Consider the following 22,603-nt stretch of genomic DNA (forward strand, 5'->3'; position numbering starts at 1 on the left):
TATCAAAAGCTTGCGCCACGTCGAGGAAGAAAGCGGAGCAAACTTTCTTTCCTTCCAGCGACCTCTCTATTATATCCGTTATTCTATGGACTTGGTCGATAGTTGAATGACTTTCTCGAAACCCAAACTGGCGTGATGGATTTAGAGCCTTATCTTCTATAAGAGGTTTCAACCTTTCCAGCAAAAGCTTCTCGAACAGCTTTGAAATTTCGGGTAGTAATGAAATCGGTCTGTACGATGATACTGTATTTGGACGTTTTCCAGGTTTAAGGATCATTATGATCTCAGCTACTTTCCATATCTTGGAAATATATCTTAATCTGAACGAGGCATTTATAAGATATGTCAGTTTTACTATGGCTTTTCTAGGAAGTTGTTTTAAGATTTCCCCAGTAATTAAGTCAAACCCATGTGCTTTCCTGGGATTGATGTTTCTTTTTTCTAATTTCTCTTTTAAGCTGTTGTGTTGTAGCATTATTTAGTTTTGTTTTATCAGATGGAGCTCTAGAGCATTGACAGATCCTTCTGAGTTTTCTTTTCTCTTCGATTAGCTTTCTAATTTCTTTAGGGTAATTATTACCTTTAACTCTTTGAATCAGTTCAGGTGAGTTATTCCAAGCGGCTTGTTGAACTTGTTTAACAAAACATTCCGTTTCTTCATCAAGTTCATATCTAGTTTTTAGTGAAACTTTCAGATTGATTGTTTCTTCTAAGTGAAGCTGAAAACTTCGCCAATCTGTTAGCCTATTAGTCAGTTTAGGAGGTGGTTGGCTTTGAATAACAGTATGAGACTGTGAGAAGGATGGGTGAATGATCTGAGTTCATGTCCCATGCTTCTTCAATATGTAAATACCGATAAGATGAAAGAAAATTAGTTGAAAAAATAATATTTACTTGGTACGGGGGTAATAAATAATTGTTAAGCGGGCATTCGTTAAGCCAGGATACAATGTGGGATAGGAGGGCATAACTGTCAATTTACCCATCCGATGCAGCTACTGGCTGGTACGGCAAGAGTCGTGAAAAGTTTAATGTGGAGTGGTCTCCAAAGTTGTGTTGGAATGTTTATTATTGAATGAAGCTGAATCAGTTATTTTGAAACCATAAAAATAGAAATTTAATATATGATGCCTAGAAGAGGAATCATATACCTTATCTTCTTATTTAGATGCTGTGTACGTATTCATACTTTGGTCATCATGTTTACGATTTTCTAAAACCTTTATCGGTTGCTGCGCGAAATAATTCTTCTACTGTAGAAACAACCATTTTCTAATATTAGGCAGCCATGAAAGTTTCTTTCGGTCAATCAATCTCTTACCCTCCACCTTTCCTTGTATTGTAAGGCGAAGTAGATGATATTCTCCTCTTTATGAAGTTTGTCAACATACGTTCTGAATTCATGATTTTAAGAATATCTATAAACAAATCGGAAATGAAACGAATTCTTTAGTCAGACAAATAAAAAGGGAACACTAGCAGAGATTCTTAAAAAAGGTATACCACGACTTCTACGGAACACAAAGAAATATGGAGAATGCTCAGAGGACAAAGAAAAGAGATTAACAAACTAATAAAACCGAAACTCATTTCAGAAGGAAACATGGGCAGACTACTTTTAATCTCTATTTGCTAAAGGTGACGATACTGAACCACTTTCACGAAAAATGAAGAAATACATTGAGGAGGGAGAGGTAAAGGAAGCATTAAGGAAATAAAAAAATAGAAAATCACCAGGAGACGACGACAGAATATCAAATGAACTAAACTACGGAGGTACAAGATCTGACCAAACAACTATGAAAACTAGGGAGACAAATCGGACTTTGAGAATTACAGTGGAATTAATATATTAATACACAACAATAAAATTAATGGTAGGGGAGCAAAGTGTGCTAAATATGCAGTCACTCGAGTGTTATGGGGACCTATTGGGTTGTGAAGAGCAGGTCCTAAAACCAAAAAAAGTTAAGTAAAGGTCTCCATTTTAGTGGGTGCTTGCCATTTTTTAGTTTAATTTTCCATTTCCAACAATCGTTTTTTCCGATTATAACGCCATCTATACATAATTTGAAAAAATGTTTCAAATAAAAGTTACTTATTTTTACGTAAGGAATCCAAATCTGCAATAAAAAATGGGGGATCCTATTTAAGATTTTAAAGTAACACCCCACCACACCTCCGTGGGAGTCGTGTTTGGTGCCATTCGATAGATTTTTCAAAAATATTGAAAAGTGTATTTTTACAGTTTTTCGATCTGATGTTCATTTCGCAAAATATCGCGGGATTCGTATTTAAAAAATTAAATTTACCCCCCACCCCTCTCCGTGGGAAGTCGTGTTTGGTATCATTCGATAGATTTTTAAAAAATATTGAGCACATATTTTTTAGCTTTTCGATTTGTCATTCATTTCGCGAAATATTCGCCTTTTTCTTGTGAAACTTTGGGACTCGCCCATTTCCTTACGCCCGGCTGAAATCGTCAGATTTTTTAAATATATGTACTCTTTTGCCTGTACTTAACTTACCTTATCTTAATCTGACAATTTCGAGTTTTTCTAAGGATAGATTATTGTAAAATTCCCTCATCTTCTTTAGTCTCAGCATCCGTTATGGCTTGCAAATTTTAGAAGCCTCGGAGGTGTAACCAGAGAAGGTTCCCATTGTTTTCAATCTGGTGGGATGTAGAGTAATATTTTTAGTATTATTTTCTGTTTTATTAGATTGAAAACTTAGTCTTTTTTATTTAAGTTGGTGTGGTGAATAGTTCAACAAGCAAAGTATACACGAGTGCGTTTGTATATATTCACTGTACCTAAGTAAGAAAGACCTAGAAACATTATTAACTGTATAACTATAGTTTTAAGTATTTCTTAATATTTTGTTAATATGTACAATTGTCGAGTTTCTATATACAGTCAACTCCCGTTTGTCCGTGTGGTTGGGTGGCACGGTTGTCGTGAATAACGAAAATCGCGGAAAAGCCGTAAATGGAAGTCAAATACAGTCAGAAAAATGAAAGATTACCCATGAACGATCACATTAAGCACTTATTTTGTATTTGCTATATTTTTCTATAAATAACAAACGTTTGTTATGGAAAAAGACAGCAAATAGAAAATAAGTGATTGATGTGATCGTTCATGGGTAATCTTTCATTTTTCCGACTGTACATAAATTCAAAAAATAAAAATCCAAAGTCACGCGTATATGTTGGTTACTTTACACTGCAACAATAGAAAATTATATTTCTGTTTATAATAATAAATTACTATTCGCGGTGTGCAAGTACTTGGGGGGGATACGAGAAACGATCGTGCGCGAATAGCGGAGAAATATTGCAACTTTCTTAAATAATTCATATTGTCAATTGAAATTGTCAAATTGACGTATATATCATACCTACTGTCATTGAAGAAGAAAAATTATATATTGCTCACAATATTGATGATATGCAATTATTATATAAAGGCAAATTTAATAAATTGTATTTTGCTTGCAGTACTGCATTTTAATAACTAATTTTATTTACTAAATACAATTGTTTACGTTTTAATAACATAACCTGAATCTTATTTTTTCTTCTTTTTATTTTTTTTTACTATGGTCTTGACAATTATCCCGTAACCAGGACTAATATAATTGGCCAATGTAATTAAAAGTGCGAAAAATTTTGCTGATCGTAGAAACCAGCAAAGGGATTATGAACACTCGATACGAATCGTATCCGCCACGTTTTACCATAATGCGCTATGGTAAAACATGGAGGATACGATTCGTATCGAGTGTTCGTAATCCCACTGCAGGTGTCGCTTTGCCGAACTTGCGTTCCAATATGTATTTATTGGGAATAAACTACAATTTTCTTTAAAATCATATATTTTTATAGGTCGCGGATAAACGGGAGTTGACTGTAGTTTTTTAGTGCCTGAATAATAGATACATTTATGCTGGTCTTTTCTAGTACTTCCCAGTCTATTAATAAAGATATGCCTTTGTTAGATCTACCATGAGTAAATGCAACAAAAATAAATAAGCTTGAATAAATACAAAAAATATTTTATATATTTATTGATTATGCAAGTATAATATACAAATATATTATTATCAAAGTTATTTGTCATCTTTACTAACATTGTTATCATCACTGTCTTCTTCGGAAGACTCCTCAGTGCTTTCATCATCGTCATCATCATCGTCGTCGTCATCATCATAATCGTAATCATTATAATCTTGATCATCATAATCACCTGCTCCAGCTTCATCATCATAATCATCATAAGCAGAAGATTGGCCTTGCCTTCCAAATTTGTGACTACGTGCTAAAAATATAGATTTTTAATACCATAATAATTGAATCTATCGTTTGAGAAACCCGACATGTCCCAAAAACCGATTTTCGTTTTTTTTTCCATTTTTACTACTTTAGATATAGAGTCACATGTTTCAAGAGAAACCCGACCCTGTTTAACATTCTAAATGAACCTAGAGAGTTCAAAAAATTGTTTTAATCAAGAGAAACCCCCCAACCCGTAACAACAGATTCAATTTCCGTTTGGAATAATGAAAGTGCAGGCATCAAAAACTAATATTTTTTATAAACTAAATACAAAGGAAAAATATAAACCAATTAGAATATTGAAAATCATGATTAATAGTATTTGGAAATGATAATAATAACACGCAAATAAGCATGTTTGTAAAATAATTATTACAAAAATCAAATAATAATACAAAATGAAATTACTCTAAATCGGGAGGAAAATAAAAGTATAAATAATAGGAAAAGAAAAAAAAAGTTTAAACAATAAAAAGTAAAAAAAAATTAATGGCACTCGTGGGAGTGCCGACAGAAGTGAAAACTTCTATAGTATATAAATTAAGAGCTCAAAGCTTTTACCCCATCCTAAAAGAAGTGCTATACCTATATCATATACGATATACGCGATGCGTATGCCCTGCTATGCTATTTGTATACATACACATAATTTATATATGTACAAAATTTATTTCAGCGAAGTGATGACGGTCGCAAATTCAATACTTTTTCCCCATCCAAAAAGTGCACAACGTCCCTCAAGAAGTTTTCACTTCAAATATTTATTTCGTTGAAGCGATGATGGTCGTTAATTTAATACTTTTTTACATCGAAAAAGTGCACAACGTCACTAAATAAGTTTTCACTTCAAAAATTTATTTCGTCGAAGCGATTACGGCCCTAATTCAATACTTTTCCTCCATACAAAAAGTGCACAACGTCCCCATAAAAGCTTTTACTTCAAAAATTTATTTCGTCGAAACGATGACGGTCGCTAATTTATTAATTTTTCCTTATCCAAAAAGTGCACAACGTCCCTCAAGAAGTTTTTTCTTCAAAAATTTATTTCGTCGAAGCGATGAAGGTTCGCTAATATAATATTTTCCCCATCCAAAAAGTGCACAACGTCCCTCCAGAAGTTTCCACTTCAAAAATTGATTTCATCGAAGCGAGGACGGTCGCTAATTTAATACTTTATTACATCGAAAAAGTGCACAACGTCCATAAATAAGTTTCACTTCAAATATTTATTTCGTCGAAGCGGTGGCGGTCCCTAATTCAATACTTTTCCCCCATCCAAAAAGTGCACAACGTTTCTATAGAAGTTTTCACTTCAAAAATGTATTTCGTCGAAGCGATGACAGTCGCTAATTTAATAATTTTTCCCCATCCAAAAAGTGCACAACGTCCCTAAAGAAGTTTTCACTTCAAAAATTTATTTCGCCGAAGCAATGACAGTCGCTAATTCAATACTTCTTCCCCATCTAAAAAGTGCACAACGTCCCCAAAAGAAGTTTTCACTTTACACATTTATTTTGCCGAAGCGATGACGGTCGCGATGACGTTCGCTAATTTAATACTTTTTCCCTATCTAAAAAGTGCACAACGTCCCTAAAGAAATTTTCAATTCAAAAATTTATTTCGTCGAAGCGATAACGGTCGCTAATTTACTACTTTTTCCCCATCCAAAAAGTGCACAACGTCCCTCAAGAAGTTTTCACTTCAAATATTTATTTCGTCGAAGCGATGACGGTCGCAATGACGGTCGCCAATTTAATACTTTTCCCATCAAAAGTGCACAACGTGTCTAAAGAAGTTTTCACTTCAATACATATACGTACAAAATTTATTTCGCCGAAGAGATGACGGTCGCGAAATAAATCCTTTTTCCCTATCGGAAAATAGGTTTTACATTTATTTTACAGTTAAATACTTCTATACAATTTATGTATAGATACACATACAAAATTTATTTCGTCGATACACATACAAAATTTATGTATAGATACACATACAAAATTTATTTCGTCGAGGAGCTGACGGTCGCGAAATAAATCTTTTTTCCCCATCATAGGTTTTACATTTATTTTAAATTTAAATACTTCTATACAATTTATATATACATATATATAATATAATCCTAAACCCATTTACCCTAAGGTGTCGGGTGAGATATACATACGATGAGTTATATATACATACAAATAATATATAGCATAAGCGATGACGGTCGCGAATTCAATGCTTTTTCCCCTATCCAAAAATCGCACAACGTCCCCAAAGAAGTTTTCCTACTACAGTAAGAAGTCCCCACTACAGTAACTGTTATCCACCTAGAGCCCACGTGCTTCTTGATATCATCTTATTTGGGGCCTTCCTCTGCCTCGTTTATATTCCAACGGTCTACAATTTATAAGAATTTTGTTCCTCTTGTTTGTTTGGTCTTCTTTTTGTCTTATATTGTGTCCGGCAAATCTCCATTTCAATTTTGCAACTTCTTGTCTAACATCCCTAACTTTGGTTTTCTCTCTTATCCACTCGTTTCTCTTTTTATCCATTAATATTATGTGCAACATTTGACTTTCCATTGCTCTTTGCGTTTTTATGATTTTGTCCATGTTTGCTTTTGTAAACGTCCACGTTTGGGCGGTTTGGGAACCATAAGTGAGAACAGGGAGTACGCATTGATTGTATACCTTGGTCTTAAGATGTTGTGGATATCTGCCCAGCCAACAGGCATTTAAAGTGTAAACCAAAGGTTAATACACCTATATTTTTACCGATAATGGTCTGACAAGACTGAAAAGGTTCTGATGAAATTGAAATATGTTTGAAAAATTTCATCTTCATTAAATTTTAAATATACATACAGTCGGAAAAATGAAAGAATACCCATGAACGAACATATAAAACACGCTTTATTTTCCTGCCACCGTGTCACAAAGAAAATTGTCCAGTGCAAGTACATGTAATAATAATTATTACATGTACTTGCGCTGGCCAATTTTTTGTGTGACACGGTGACAAAATACAACGTGATTTATATGTTTGTTCATGTGTATTCTTTCATTTTTCCTACTGTATACCATTTTCCACTTGAAATTTTTCACTTCACTGTAAATTTATATAAATGGTCCTATACAACCAAACACTGAGATCCTTCCCTTTTATTAGTTGGAAAAAATGTATTCTTCCATTTCACCATCTGGTGACAAGTGAAAACATTGGGATTGAAATTCATCTATTCTTCTTCTTCTTAAAGTTCCGCTCCTATCGGAGATTGGAAATCATTCTGGCAATTATAATTTTGTTGGTTACGCGCCGGAATAGTTCAATTGAGCTGCATCCAAACCATTCACGGATATTGCGTAGCCACGAGATTTTACGTCTTCCTACGCTGCTTCTGCCTTTGATTTTGCCCTACATTATATTCCTTAATAGTTCGTATTTTTCACATCTCATGATGTGCCCCAAGTATTCCAACTTCCTGAATTTTATGGAATTTAAAACTTCGCATTGTTTTCCTAGTTGTTCGAGCACTTGTGCGTTTGTTTTACGATCTGTCCATGATATTTTCAGAATATGTCTATAACACCACATTTCGAATGCTTCCAGGTTTTTAATGTTGGATTGTTTTAGTGTCCATGCCTCAACCCCATACAAAAGGGTGGAGAAAATATAACAACGAAGCATTCTTATCCGGAGCGTTATATTGATATTGCGATTACAGAAAAGTTTCCTCATTCTGTTAAAAATGGATCGTGCAATCTCAATGCGGCATCTTATTTCCTTTGTCTGATCAGTATCTTCTGTGATCCATGCTCCAAGGTATTTGTACGAAGATATTTGCTCAATTTCTGTATTATCCAGCACTAGTCTAACTCTGCTGTTTTGTGCTTTTGTAAATACCATGAACTTGGTTTTCTTCAAATTTATTTTTAGTCCATAATCGTTGCAATGTATATTTAGTTGTTGAGCAAGGTGTTGCAATTCTTCCAGTGTTCCTCAGGATTAGGCCCTCATTGACTTCGGCCAACGCTAATTCTGAGATGGCTTCACTATATAAATTAAATAACAATGGTGATAAAATACACCCTTGGCGCACCCCACGGAGAATCTGGATATCCTCAGTCAGTTCATTTTCAACTTTCACTTTTGCTGTTTGATTCCAATAGAGGTTACATATAATTCTAATGTCTCTACTGTCTATGTTTTTATTTAACAAAATTTCTTTGAGACGATTATGCTGCACTTTGTCAAATGCCTTCTCAAAGTCAATGAAACAGGCATATACTATCTATAGAATACATAAATAGAAAGGAATGTAATTCTTGTTTCCAATGCTGTCCACAACCCAGCAACTTTCAATCAATCTTCAATAAATCTCAAATAAATTGAAGTGCTAGAGCCAGGCTATAAAAATCTTTTTAAACAATAAAAGCAACTACTGATGCCTTTGTATGAATTTCCATTAGGTAGTACATAGTAAAAAGAAAGATACTTACTGGACATGCTAAGATCCTTAGTTTGGGATGTTTCAAAGCCACATTTGGGACATGGTATTGCTTTATTCTTCTCATATTTAAATCCTTTCCTACGAACATGATCTTCGCAATAGCAAGTCTTACATCTAAGACAAGAATATTGTCCAAGTTTGTTGCAAGATTGGCCTGAAATAAAAAGTAAAAAATAAATACATCAAACCAAAAATGAGAATATGTAAAAATGTTTGTTCAATCACTATCTTATCTAACTCTACATCCTAAACAGTGCACTAGTGAAGGGATCCCAGGGCTGATATCCTGGAAACCTAGAAGACTTCAGAGAACCCAGACTCCCAGAGACCAAAAGCTCACTGTACCGAAATTTAGGAGTTTATATTTTGGTTAAAGTATTTAAAAATTTAAATGTAGTAATGAAACAAAAACTTACTCACAATCATTTAATTATACTTTGACGACCGGTTTCGATCTCTACATTATTCAGATCATCTTCAGGTCGGCGTTACAAGTAGTTAAATGATGCCGTTACAAGGGATGCGTTGCCACTTAGTTGTTAACATGTTAATACGTCCAACTTATGCTAATAGGTTAGCTGGGAGAGGTATAGGGCAAACAGACATGTTACGTAGGTCAAAACACAGTAAATTTTTTTGAAATTTGAATGGATCCTGAAGGAAGATGCGTGCTGTGAAACAAAGGATGTTGTGTTAGACAGGAGAAAGACAATGCTCGAGTGGATGTGTTTTAAATGTAGCTAAGTTTGAAATAACTTTATTGTAGACTCTTGTACTAATGTCTTTGCTCGTTGTTTTGCGATATGGGCAGAGGTCAAAGTATGGGAAATGACAAATAGGAAAGTATTTAATTAAATTAAATTAAAATGTCTTGTTCCCGGTCAAAGGACTAAGGGATGTCACAAATTTAATAAAATTGTAGGTGCCAAACACTTTGAAATCTATGAAATGTATAGAAATTATAAGAAGGCTAATTAGATGAAAAAATAGTAAAAAAGCTGTCAAAAGAGAGTGGTTTAGAAACTGTAAAAAGTAAAAATTGTAAAAAAATCAGAAAAAGTCAAGGGTTATTTTGTTTGAGTTATTGTATGATGGAATATGTTCAGAGAGAAAGTTAATGGTAGGGTGTAGGCACTTACTTGAGAATAGTTTTAAAAAATAAATATAGTCGAGGCATTGAAGGATTGAAGTGTCGATTTTTTTGCAGTAAGACGGATTTTAATGCGGATTGGTGCGTTGGATTCGTGAGAATATCAGGAAATTTTGTGAACTAATGTAATGAATAAGAAATCTCAAATTGCATTTGTGCATAAGAAAAATTCATTTCAAAAATACATTTCGGTAAACGGTGGAAAAAATTGACTCAATTTTCTTACTCGGGGGTTTTTGAGGTCGCTGAAAACGAATATGAGGTCGGTGAGAGTGTGCAAACTACCTGGTGCCTGCAGCGGGTGTAATAAACGTCTTCCTCTGGAGTATTATGGTAATTTGTTAAATAATTGGCTCAAACTTGTAACTCGGGGGGTTTTTGGGGTCGTTGAAAATGAATATGAGGTCGGCGAGAGTGTGCAAAGTACCTGGTGCCTGCAGCGGGTGTAATAAACGTCTTCCTCTGGAGTATTATGGTAATTTATCATATAATTAGTTTAAACCCGTTACTCGGGGGTTTTTGGGGTAATCTATTTTCTTCGATGTAACTATAGTGATCGAAAAAGTTGGTATTTTTATTTTAAATAAACATAAATTTTTATTATTATAATATATTTATGGTTAAATAAGTTCATTATACAAAATTTATCGTAATTTATCTTTAAAATTCATTTTCTTCATCATTATCATCTTCTTCTTCATTATTGTCTTCCTCTCTCGAGTCCAATTCAATATTTGTGCAGTCAGAGCCTGCACAATTTTTGCAGGCTAAATTACAAACTAACCCATGCTTCCTGCACCCGCATGAGTTGCCGCAGTCTGGTGGCTGAGGCCGAGTTGGGTTCATGTTACCGGAGCACACTAGTTCGCTCCCGTGGTCAAAAAACCTTTTTAATTATATACTAGTTCGCTCCCATGGCTAAAGCGGATTAAATATTTATCTACTAAGTTCTAGGAGAATTAATATCGGCAAAATTGGTTCTGTGATTTTTGTATTTTATATAGAAATTATATTAAAATATTATTTGTTACATATTTATTTACAAGATAGTTAAATTAGATTATTTGTATAATATTCACTTCATTTTGGTTCCTATTTTGAAAAATCTTAGTATGTAAGCAATTTTATTAGAAATTTTGATTTCTAATGGCCGGAGCGAACTTACCTGTGACCCTTTTCTGTCGGGTATTAAAATCTGACCACGGAGCGAACTAGTATATGCCTCATGTTACTGTCCTCTCCATGCAGCCAAATTTGTCTTTGTAAATATACCCTTCTTAAATGCATCAACAGACGAAATAATTTTTCCGATGACAATCTTTTTATTTTTGGCTATAGCCATTAAGTACATTCTGTATCTAGTAATTTTCTCTCAAGGCAAGACCACATCATCCACTTGCGCCTTAATTCAAACTGCTTTAAACGATATGAAATTAGAATTTAGTCGTTGAGATATTTATTTTCAGTGACCCCAAAAACCTCCGAGTAATAAGTTTGGGCCAATTATTTAACAAATTACCATAATAATCCAGAGGAAGACGTTTATTACACCTGCTGCAGGTACCAGGTAGATTGCACACTCTCGCCGACCTCATATTCATTTTCAGCGACCACAAAACCCCCTCGAGTAATGAGTTTAAGCCAATTATATGATAAATTACCACAATACTCCAGAGGAAGACGTTTATTACACCCGCTGCAGGCACCAAGTAGTTTGCACACTCTCGCCGACCTCATATTCATTTTCAGCGACCCCAAAAACCCCCCGAGTTACAAGTTTGGGCCAATTATTTAACAAAAATACCATAATACCCTAGAGGAAGACGTTTATTACACCCGCTGCAGGCACCAGGTAGTTTGCACACTCTCGCCGACCTCATATTCATTTTCAGCGACCCCAAAAACCCCCCGAGTAATGAGTTTAAGCCAATTATATGATAAATTACCACAATACTCCAGAGGAAGACGTTTATTACACCCGCTGAAAACACCAGGTAGTTTGCACACTCTCGTCGACCTCATATTCGTTTTCAGCGACCCCAAAAACCCCTGAGTAAGAAAATTTAGTCAATTTTTCCCAGTATTTAGCGAAATGCATTTTTCTTATGCACAAATGCAATTTGAGATTTCTTATTCATTACATTAGTTCACAAAATTTCCTGACATTCTCACGAATCCAACGCACCAAACTGCATTAAAATCCGTCTTACTGCGCCAAAAATCGACAGGTTTTTGTGCTTCAATGCCTCGACTAAAAAATAAATTAACACATAACACTTAGGATTTTAAAACACACAGACATAACAATAATTGGTAAAAATTTTTTGAAGGGAAGTAGCACTACATTTCCCCAATTCAGTAAATAACTAATTTTAATTAAAAAAAAAAAAATTAAAATTAGTTATTTACTGAATTGGGGAAATGTAGTGCTACCTCCCTTCAAAAAATTTTTACCAATTATTGTTATGTCTGTGTGTTTTAAAATCCTAAGTGTTATGTGTTAATTTATTTATTTATTTTTTAAAACTATTCTCAAGTAAGTGCCTACACCCTACCATAACTTTCTCTCTGAACATATTCCATCATACAATAACTCAAACAAAATAACCCTTGCCTTTTTCTGATCTTTTTACAATTTTTTACAGTTTCTAAACCACTCTCTTTTGACAGCTTTTTTACTATTTTTTCATCTAATTAGCCTTCTTATAATTTCTATACATTTCATAGATTTCAAAGTGTTTGGCACCTACAATTTTATTAAATTTGTGACATCCCTTAGTCCTTTGACCGGGAACAAGACATTTTAATTTAATTTAATTAAATACTTTCCTATTGTCATTTCCCATACTTTGACCTCTGCCCATATCGCAAAACAACGAGCAAAGACATTGGTACAAGAGTCTACAATAAAGTTATTTCAAACTTAGCTACATTTAAAACACATCCACTCGAGCATTGTCTTTCTCCTGTCTAACACAACATCCTTTGTTTCACAGCACGCATCTTCCTTCAGGATCCATTCAAATTTCAAAAAAATTTACTGTGTTTTGACCTACGTAACATGTCTGTTTGCCCTATACCTCTCCCAGCTAACCTATTAGCATAAGTTGGACGTATTAACATGTTAACAACTAAGTGGCAACGCATCCCTTGTAACGGCATCATTTAACTACTTGTAACGCCGACCTGAAGATGATCTGAATAATGTAGAGATCGAAACCGGTCGTCAAAGTATAATTAAATGATTGTGAGTAAGTCTTTGTTTCATTACTACATTTAATATGGACTCACATATGCAACCCATTCAATATTTTATTTAAAAATTGTAAATTTTCCATTCATTATTACTATTCAAGTACATATACTAAAAACAAGAAATCTTTTGCTCACTTTATCATTCTTATACACTTTGAGTCACCGAGGCAAACCTCTTGGAAAATTTGATGAACCAACATAATCTAGAGATTAAAACTTCACCAAAATGGTCACCACATTGTAATTAAAGAAAACACATACACATCCTGTGCCATTGGAGAGTGTTAAGTGAGAAGAGACGGCCATACACATCCTGTGCCATTGGAGACTGTTAAGTGATTGATTCTAAACTACCCATAGATACCTCACTCTAAGGTAAAAACGAATTCAGTGTTAAACTCCGCTCACTTACACCTCTTTGCACCTCAGCCTAAGTACTACCTGACTGTATGGTGGCGACATTAATTGAAATATTTGCCAAGATTGAAAAATAAATTTGAGTTGCCTGCTCTGGCCATTGTCTAGTGCAATAGACGACAATATAAGGGTGGCATTCAGCATTTTCACAAACAATTTTAACGTGCTTGTAATCTCTATTATGGAATTCCGATTTTACTTCAGAAAAAACGCTAAAAATTGATTAATGAAAACAGTAGAGGTTTTCTAAAAATTATTTATTTATCAATACACTACAAAAGAATAACAAAATATAAAATACATAATTAAATTAGCAGTGATAAATTACATGTCATGTAAATTACTTTTTTGTAACTTTTCACACAAATTAATTTCCAGAATTGATGCAAACTAAAATATTTCAAGCTATTTCAAGCTGACAGAATTTATTTCCAGATTTAGTCCATTCACTCACGGTAAAATATTGCAAAACCTCCTAATTTTAAAGAATCGCTTGGATTGACATGAAATTTGGCATACGCCTTAAAATTAAAAAAAAAAATATTTATTATTTCTTTTTCTCAAGAAGTACTATCCTTTGCAAGATAATTCGGATTTATATGTATATCTATTTAATATTCTATTATCACATTTTAGTATAAATAATATAATTATTCATTTAAAGCGTACTTCCGCATACTTAGTACGCTTTAAATGAATAATAATTATTTATACTAAAATGTGATAATAGAATATTAAATAGATATAAATATAAATCCGAATTATCTTGCAACGGATAGTACTTTCATTTTTGACAACATCGAAACATTTTATTATTAAAAGTCGAGAACAATTAAAAACCACGTTCATATTTATATGAAACTGCTTTAAAAACGAAGGTATATTACTCTTGAGAAGAATTAATATTTTTTAACAAACTTGGTATACGACTCATAATATTTGACATCTGATTCTTTCATTTTGAGTTTTAGGACATGCAAGTTTTTATCAAGAATACATTTTATCAAGAAAGATATATTATTATTTGCTCCATCGTTTCTTTCAAAACATCCCGCGTAAACACACTTATGCGTTACAGAGGCCATTTTATTTAAAATGTGAGTCCTTTTTTTAAATAAAATTCCGCTATAACTTGTCACAACACTTGTCACAGATAATACACATATATGGTAAGTTCGGCCCTGACACTACTCCTACCTCCTCGCAAGTCAGAGAGAGAATGAGAAATCTCAATACAGTTTTCGAGTAGCGCCATCTAGTTGTTGATACGTCTTTCGGTTACCACGAGGTGAGCTATCTAGGGTAGTTTATAATCAATGATACTGGTTAACTAAGACTTGAACTGAAGATATCCTTACACTACCAATTAGGAAACTGTTGGTCTTAGTTGAGGCAGTAAGACTTATTGGAGTTTAATGAAAAACGGTATGGTACAGACTGTCTTATTATCAAGTACCAGAGACTTATGTGTCTAGCCGAAACTAAGAAGAAAAAAAAATAAAATGATGCCCCGTGCATTAAGGTGGTTTGAAATTTTCGATTTTTTTTATTATTGTGCTTGACTCACTTTGCCGCGATTTCGCGCCAGTATGTTTGAGCGTAATGAGAAATGTTCAACAGCTGTTGCCCTTCTCTTTTGTAGATTACTCCGCGATTTAAAAAACATATTCCGGTGTGCACCTCTTTACGATTTGACAGACAAAAAGAAATTGAAAATAAAAGTTGTCAAAACTTTAAAAGCGTTTTTCTCAAAACTTCTCTTTCAAAAGCGGTGGATATTGTAACTCAAAAACTACTCGGCCGATCCACCTGAAATTTTGCATATATTTTTTTTGGGCATTTAGTGAGGTAACACTGTCGAGATATTTTTGGTTCTATTCTTATTTTTTGTCTAACAATAATAAATATGTTGATTTTCGACCTTTTGTTACAAATAATTTCACTTTTTTGGCTTCCGAGTGATACCAAGAACTCAAAAATTGTTAAAAATCAGTGTTACCTCGAGAAACTCATGAGCTAATAAAATCTTTTTGAATTTTTTATTTCACATGATCCAGTGAAGAGTTCTGATTGCAGTCTACCGCAAAATCCATTTTTTTGAGGTGTCTGTAAAAATTTGCTACCGTTGGCATATTTTTCAATATTTTTCCTTGAACTTTTTTTTGAATATTCCTTGAATTTTACTTAATATGATTATTTAATTTAAAATTAAAATAGTTGTACCGGCTATTGATTATGTTCAAAATAAGAGAGCTAAAAGGAACTACAACGTTAATGGGATTTTATTATCTCATATGGTCAATGGACCTCTAAATTTGAAAAACCCGCGGAGTGCTACCATTTAAATGGGTGCGTTTTTGAGTAAGGAGTGAATTAGTCCCTAGGCACAGGGTGAATTAGGGTGAGTTCTATGCACTTTTAGTACAAACACGTCTACAGTAAAATTGTTCCAGGTTAAATTTACTATCGAAATATTACATTATAAAGTCAAAAATATTTTTGTTACAAAAATATACTCAAAAGAATAACAAGAAAAAAACACAAAAGAAAGCAATTTTGTTTTTTGTCCCATAACTTTTTTCCACAGAGATATAGGTATAGGCATTGCTTTATCGAAAAATAACTACCATCCTTCCTCGTTAAAATGGCGTTTGGTAGAGGTCTCTAGGATTTATAGTTTCCGAAATAAGATTTTTCAAAGTTCGCCGCTTACAGCACTTTTGAGCCATTTTCCCCATAATTTCACAAACATTGTTCTGTAACTTTTTTCTACGCGTTTCTAGGTATATACAATGGTACACTTATTAGAAAGAAAAGTCAAATACCTTTAAACTAGTCTATTGTATAAGGTTGCACGACTATTTTTAAGCAAGTTATGCTTTTTCAAGATTTTATGCTTTTATGATTTTTGATATTTTTTTATGATTATTTTAGAATTTTTCATTATGACTTTTTTTTCTTCTACATTCAGGTATATACATTGTGAAATAAAAAAAAAGCATATTTTCTCTACTTTAGAATGGTGTATGTATTTCAAAAAATTCTAGTAAACAAGATATCCGTAGGATATCCAAGGGTATCCGTAATTTGAGAAAAATTTTAAAATTTTTAATTTTTTTCAATTAGAAGAATATAATGGCATATTATAACATAATTTTTAATTCCAAATCACTTTTCTTAATAACACTTTTCGATAAATATAAAGCTTTGAAATATAAAACTCTTGAGCGAAATTCATATTTTTTAACATACCTCGTACACTATTGACAAAATTTTATATTTGATGATTGCATCTTAGGTTTTAGACTATGCAGAGCATTTTATAAGGAATAACTTTTTTTCATAAAGTTAATAATAAAAAAGTTTTCCATATGTTCCCAGCTTAGTGGGACCTATTGCATGTGTATGTGACATTTTGAAAAAGCATATCTTGTTTAAAAATGGTCCTAGATTTTTACCAATACACAGTTTTAACGTAAATAAAATAAGTTTTCATTTTTATTGCTCAATGTATATACCTAAATATACAACAAAAAAGTTATAATCAGAAATTTAAAAGTATGTAATCGTAAAATATATCAAAAATCATTAAAAGTATACAACTTTGAAAAACCATATCTTGCTTAAAAATAGTCACACAGCCTTTTACGATAGACCATTTTAAAGATTATTGAGTTTTCTTCCTACTAAATGTAACATTGCATATACCTGAAGGTGCGTAGAAAAAAGTTACAGAACAATGTTTGCGAAGTAACAAGGAAAATGTACCAAAATCGCTGTGAGTGTGCGAACTTTGAAAAATCATAATTTGAAAACTATAAATCATAAGGACTTAGATCAAACGTCACATTAAAGAAAAAGGAGGGAAGTTTTTTTTATGTGAAGCAATGCCTATACTTATATCCCCATTGAAAAAAGTTTTGGGATAAAAAACAAAATTGCTATCTTTCATGTTTTTTCTTGCTTTAGTTTAACCTGAAACAATTTTCCTGTAGGCATGTTTGCACCAAATGTGCATAGAACTCACCCTAATTCGCCCTGTGCCTAGGGACTAATTCAACCTTTTCTCAAAAACGCACCCCTTTAAATGGTAGCACTCCGCGGTTTTTTCATACTGAGAGGTCCATTGACTATATGAAACAATAAAACCCAGTTAACGTTGTAGTTCCTTTCTAAAATACATAATCAATAGCCTAATAGTTTAAAAAAAATCACAAAAATGTGCTTAAAATGTTGATTTCAAACCATACTCTCCCTTGATATTTAAAAAATTTTACTTTATTTAACACTTTTCTCCTTTTTTACATGTTACTATTTTAGTTGCGAATGAGCCACCATTTTACTTTGAAATTAAGTTTACCTATTGTTGTTTTGATTTCCACTTCAGAACTCGTTATCAAAATACAAAACATTAATAAATTAAACAAATTTTGTTTTTGTTGTTTGGTTACATATTTATTTTTCTTTTTGCCTTATAAATAATTGATGAATGTTGAAATTGAATGTAATGTAAATTGAATATCCAATTTACATTACATATGGATATATTGTAAATGACGTATTTTCACTTATTACAATTCAAGAAATGATTATTAGACCAGGCCGCATCTGTAAAAATATTAGTACATTTGGACGTTGAGAGGTGACTTAAATTTTTTTGCAGAAATTGCTTGAAAATAACTCAAATAATAATATTTGAGTTATCCTCCCGCTCAAAAAGGTCCGGAACATTGTTTAAATAATCAAAATATCAAAAAATGAAGGAAAAATTCGATTTTTTTCTTCGTTTTTTGATTATAACTTTAAAAGTATTCATTTCCGAGAAAAGTTGTACTAACATAAAAGTTGCTTAATTAAATTTCCTACAATATAGAATTAGTTGAAAATTTAAAAAATAGTCACCCTTGTTGCGAAATAGCAATAATTGTGAAAAAACCATACAAAAACAAGTATTCGCATTTTACGTTTTTCAACCATTTATGCTACACTTAGGACCTTCATATTTCACCCAGAAAAACTTTATGATACAGTAAAATAATACTGTAAATTTCATTAAGATCGGTTTAATAGATTTTGCAAAATAAATTTTGCAATCCAGCTTTCGCAAAAAAATTCATTTTTTCAAAATGTTACAGGACTGAAAATAAAGCAGATAGCAAGTTGAAAATTTTTTTGCGTATAGAAGTGTACTGTACCTTTCATTTGCAATTTTGCAAAAATAAAATCGATTAACACCACGGCGTCAGGAATTTTTTTAAATAAACATTAATTATTGGTGCTACGCGCAGGACAGCGGATAGTTTGCTCTGATTGGGCATTCCAATGACCTTTGATAATGATTGATACATTTTAATTTTTATTACATTTCGATATAAATAAATAAATTTGTTTATTGCATAATAAAAACACATACTCTATCCTTTGAAATAACACTTGTTTTATCAAAAACTTTATTTGTTCATATATTTTAACCTAGAGAATAAAAGTTTATTATTTTTAAACATATGCAATTGTTTAAACAATATTTCACAAACAATAATAAAATTAGTTTTTTGTGGAATTAAAATATTAAAATACAACAAAATATAAAATAAGAAAATAATATATTAGATAAAGATTGGAAGAAATTTTGGTGGAAATCAACTTGTGTGAATCTAACACCGCTGTCCTGCGCGTATCACCAAAAATTAATGTTTATTTAAAAAATTTCCTGACGCCGTGGTAATTAATCGATTTTAATTTTGCAAATTGCAAATGAAAGGTACGGTACACTTCTATAAGCAAAAAAAATTCAACTTGTTATCTGCTTTATTTTCAGTTCTGCAACATTTAAAAAAAAAATTAATTTTTTTTGCGAAAGCTGGATTGCAAAATTTATTTTGCAAAATCTATTAAACCGATCTTAATGAAATTTACAGTGTTGTTTTACTATATATATTATAAAGTTTTTCTGGGTAAAATATGAAGGTTCTAAGTGTAGCATAAATGGTTGAAAAACGTAAAATGCGAATACTTGTTTTTGTATGGTTTTTTTTTGCAATTATTGCTATTTTGCAACAAGGGTGACTCTTTTTTAAATTTTTAACCAATTCTATATTGTAGGAAATTTAATTACGCACCTTTTATGTCAGTACAACTTTTCTCAGAAATGAATAGTTTTAAAGTTATAATCAAAAAACCAATAAAAAATAGAATTTTTCCTTCATATTTCGACATTTTGATAATTTAAACAATGTTCCGGACCATTTTGAGTGGGAGGATAACTGAAATATTATTACTTGAGTTATTTTCAAGCAATTTCTGCAAAAAAATTTGAGTCACCTCTCAACGTCCATCTCAAAACAGATGCGCCCTGGACTATATCAAAATGTACAAGACTAAACCAAAAAATGTATACTTACATTTGTAATTTTCTGACTCCAAAACTTGACAAGAGGCTTGGTGTTCAAATTGGTCATCTTCACATAGAAAATTAGTACAAAATGAACATTTAAAGATCCTTCCCCCATGATCCCAAACTCCACGTTCACATTCTATACAAATTGCTTCCTGCAATGGACAGGTGCAAGCATGAGTTTGAAGACATTTTCTACCATGGCAAACCCAAGCTTCGCAGAAATCACATATGGCACCCTGTAAATAATCTTTTTAAATAAGCTGTTACTAGGAATTGCAGTTTTTTGAAAAAATTTAAAACAACTTGAGGAAAAATGTGGGTGGCTTTTAAAAATAAGACATATTTTAAATGGAAATTACATAAACAAGAATATTTCCCCCAATAAAAATGCATTGCATATAATATAATCATCAGTAAATGAAGCAGAATTCATTTATACAGGGTGTAACAAAAATACAGGTAATAAATTAAATCACATATTCTGGGACCACAAATAATTCGATAGAACCTAACTTACCTTAGTACAAATGTGCACAAAGAAAAAGTTATAGCTCTTTGAAGTTACAAAATAAAAATCGATTTTTTCCAATATATCGAAAACTGTTATAGATTTTTTATTGAAAATGGACCTTTGGCATTCTTATCGCAGGAACATCTTAAAAAGAAATTATAGTAAAATTTGTGCACCCCATAAAAATTTTATGGGGCTTCCCTTAAACCCCCCCCCCCAAACTTTTGTGTATGTTCCAGTTAAATTATTATTGTGATACCATTAGTTAAAAACAATTTTTAAAACTTTTTTGCCTTTTAGTACTTTTTTGATAAGCCCATGTTTATCGAGATATTTTAAATATTTGTTGAACCCTCCACATATTTGTAATGGGTTAGTGCGATTATAGAGACATTTTAATAATCTGAAATTTTATTTATAATTTACATTTTTAGGTATATTTTGAAACATATTAAAAAAGAAGCCATATCTCGATAAAAGGTCGCTTATCAAAAAAATACTAAGAGGCAAAAAAGTTTTAAAAACACTGTGTTTAACTAATGGTACCACAATAATAGTTTAATTGGATGTGTATCAAAAAGAATTTGTAATCAAACAGAGAGATTAAATTAAAACTATTTTAGAAGGGCAATCTACAATTTTAGGATTCATATACATAATAACTATTACTCTGGGCTAATTAGCAAAATACAAGGAAAAGTTATTTACCAGCAATTTTATTGCTGGAATCGAATCTTATTATTGTATGTATTAATAATATAGGTATGCAAAGTCCGCAGATAGTGTGCTACTTTTTTTATAAACAAAATGGCGCCCGAAAATCGTGTTTTTTTCAAGTTTTGCTCTATAACTCTAAAGAGTTTAACTTTACACCAAAAACACTCAAATAAAAATTGACCGCAATTAAATTCTGCACAGAGACGTGTTTTTCCAACAAAATCTACAATTTTCAACTAAAATTTTAGATAAGTAATTGTTAATAAATATTTAAATAACTTGGTAATGTAAAAGCCCTTTTCGTATAGATTACAATTCCAGAAGCCCATGGAAATTGAATAAACAGTTTGGCAACAATTGAATTGTTAATTAAAAATTTACGGTCGCTATAATAACGACAATAATTATGATACATAAGAATAACTATGATTTTTTCACAAAAAGACACTATACCCATCTAATGTACTTTACAGAATTGAAATCGGACTATTTAAGCGGCCTCAGGAATATTTTAAAATTATAAACAATTTTTTGGCTTACAAACAAATAGAATATCTCGGGAAATATTAAACTAAATTAAATTGTGAAAAGGTATTCGAAAGACAGCGGCAGGGCGCTTCTTTTAAAAGAAAAAACGTTTAATTATGACGAGTGGTTCCTGAGATACAATCGGTCAAAGTTGACCGGAATTTACGGCAAAGATATAAACAATAGGATCATAATTTTCAAACCATCACCTTTTTATTTTTGTCCCCTTTCTCCACACCAATTTTCATATCTTTAAATTACTCATAACATATATTATTATAATAAAAACTATCGATAATACGTGTGAAAATTGCCAAAAATAGCAAAATTCTAAGCAAAAATTAGGTTGGAGAAAATGTAACCCTCAAAGTTCAAAATCGGTATACGTAAAAAAAATGCATTTTCTCGGCTTCCCATGGAGCAATTTCCTTCATTCTTTTTTTGTTCCTTAATAACTCGAGTAGAGCCATCGAACTAACGCATTATTAAATGTCAAACTTGCTTTTGTTTTGTTATAATAGATTAATTTATTTATAAGAACAGAAAACTACATATTTTTTCCAGTTGTAGGCTTTTTCTTAGATAAACTTACTACAAGTGTACCTTTTAAAGTTAAAAACATAAATATTCTCATTTGAAAGCTGTATAATTATTTAAACAATTTTTATTTAAACAAATTAAAATTTTGTGTTATAATAAATAAATTAATTTATTATAAAAAAACAAAAGCAAGTTTAAAATTTAACAATGCGTTAGTTCGATGGCTCTACTCGAGTTACTTGGGAACAAAAAAA

General features: G+C 32.0%; 1 protein-coding gene across 1 annotated transcript in view; it reads right to left on the bottom strand.

The window, feature by feature from the left end:
* Positions 1–4,043: 4,043 nt before the first annotated feature.
* Positions 4,044–22,603, bottom strand: part of LOC114326569 (zinc finger protein 330 homolog) — a 31,352-nt gene continuing 12,792 nt past the window's right edge. Inside the window, exons 3-5 of the mRNA XM_050645100.1 lie at positions 20,058–20,289; positions 8,824–8,988; positions 4,044–4,322 (exon numbers count right to left, since the gene is read on the bottom strand). Coding sequence (XP_050501057.1) covers positions 4,114–4,322; positions 8,824–8,988; positions 20,058–20,289 — 606 coding nt within the window. The 3' untranslated portion in view covers positions 4,044–4,113. The remainder of the gene's footprint in view (positions 4,323–8,823; positions 8,989–20,057; positions 20,290–22,603) is intronic.

Source organism: Diabrotica virgifera, chromosome 3, assembly GCF_917563875.1.
Source record: "Diabrotica virgifera virgifera chromosome 3, PGI_DIABVI_V3a".
NCBI lineage: Eukaryota > Metazoa > Arthropoda > Insecta > Coleoptera > Chrysomelidae > Diabrotica > Diabrotica virgifera.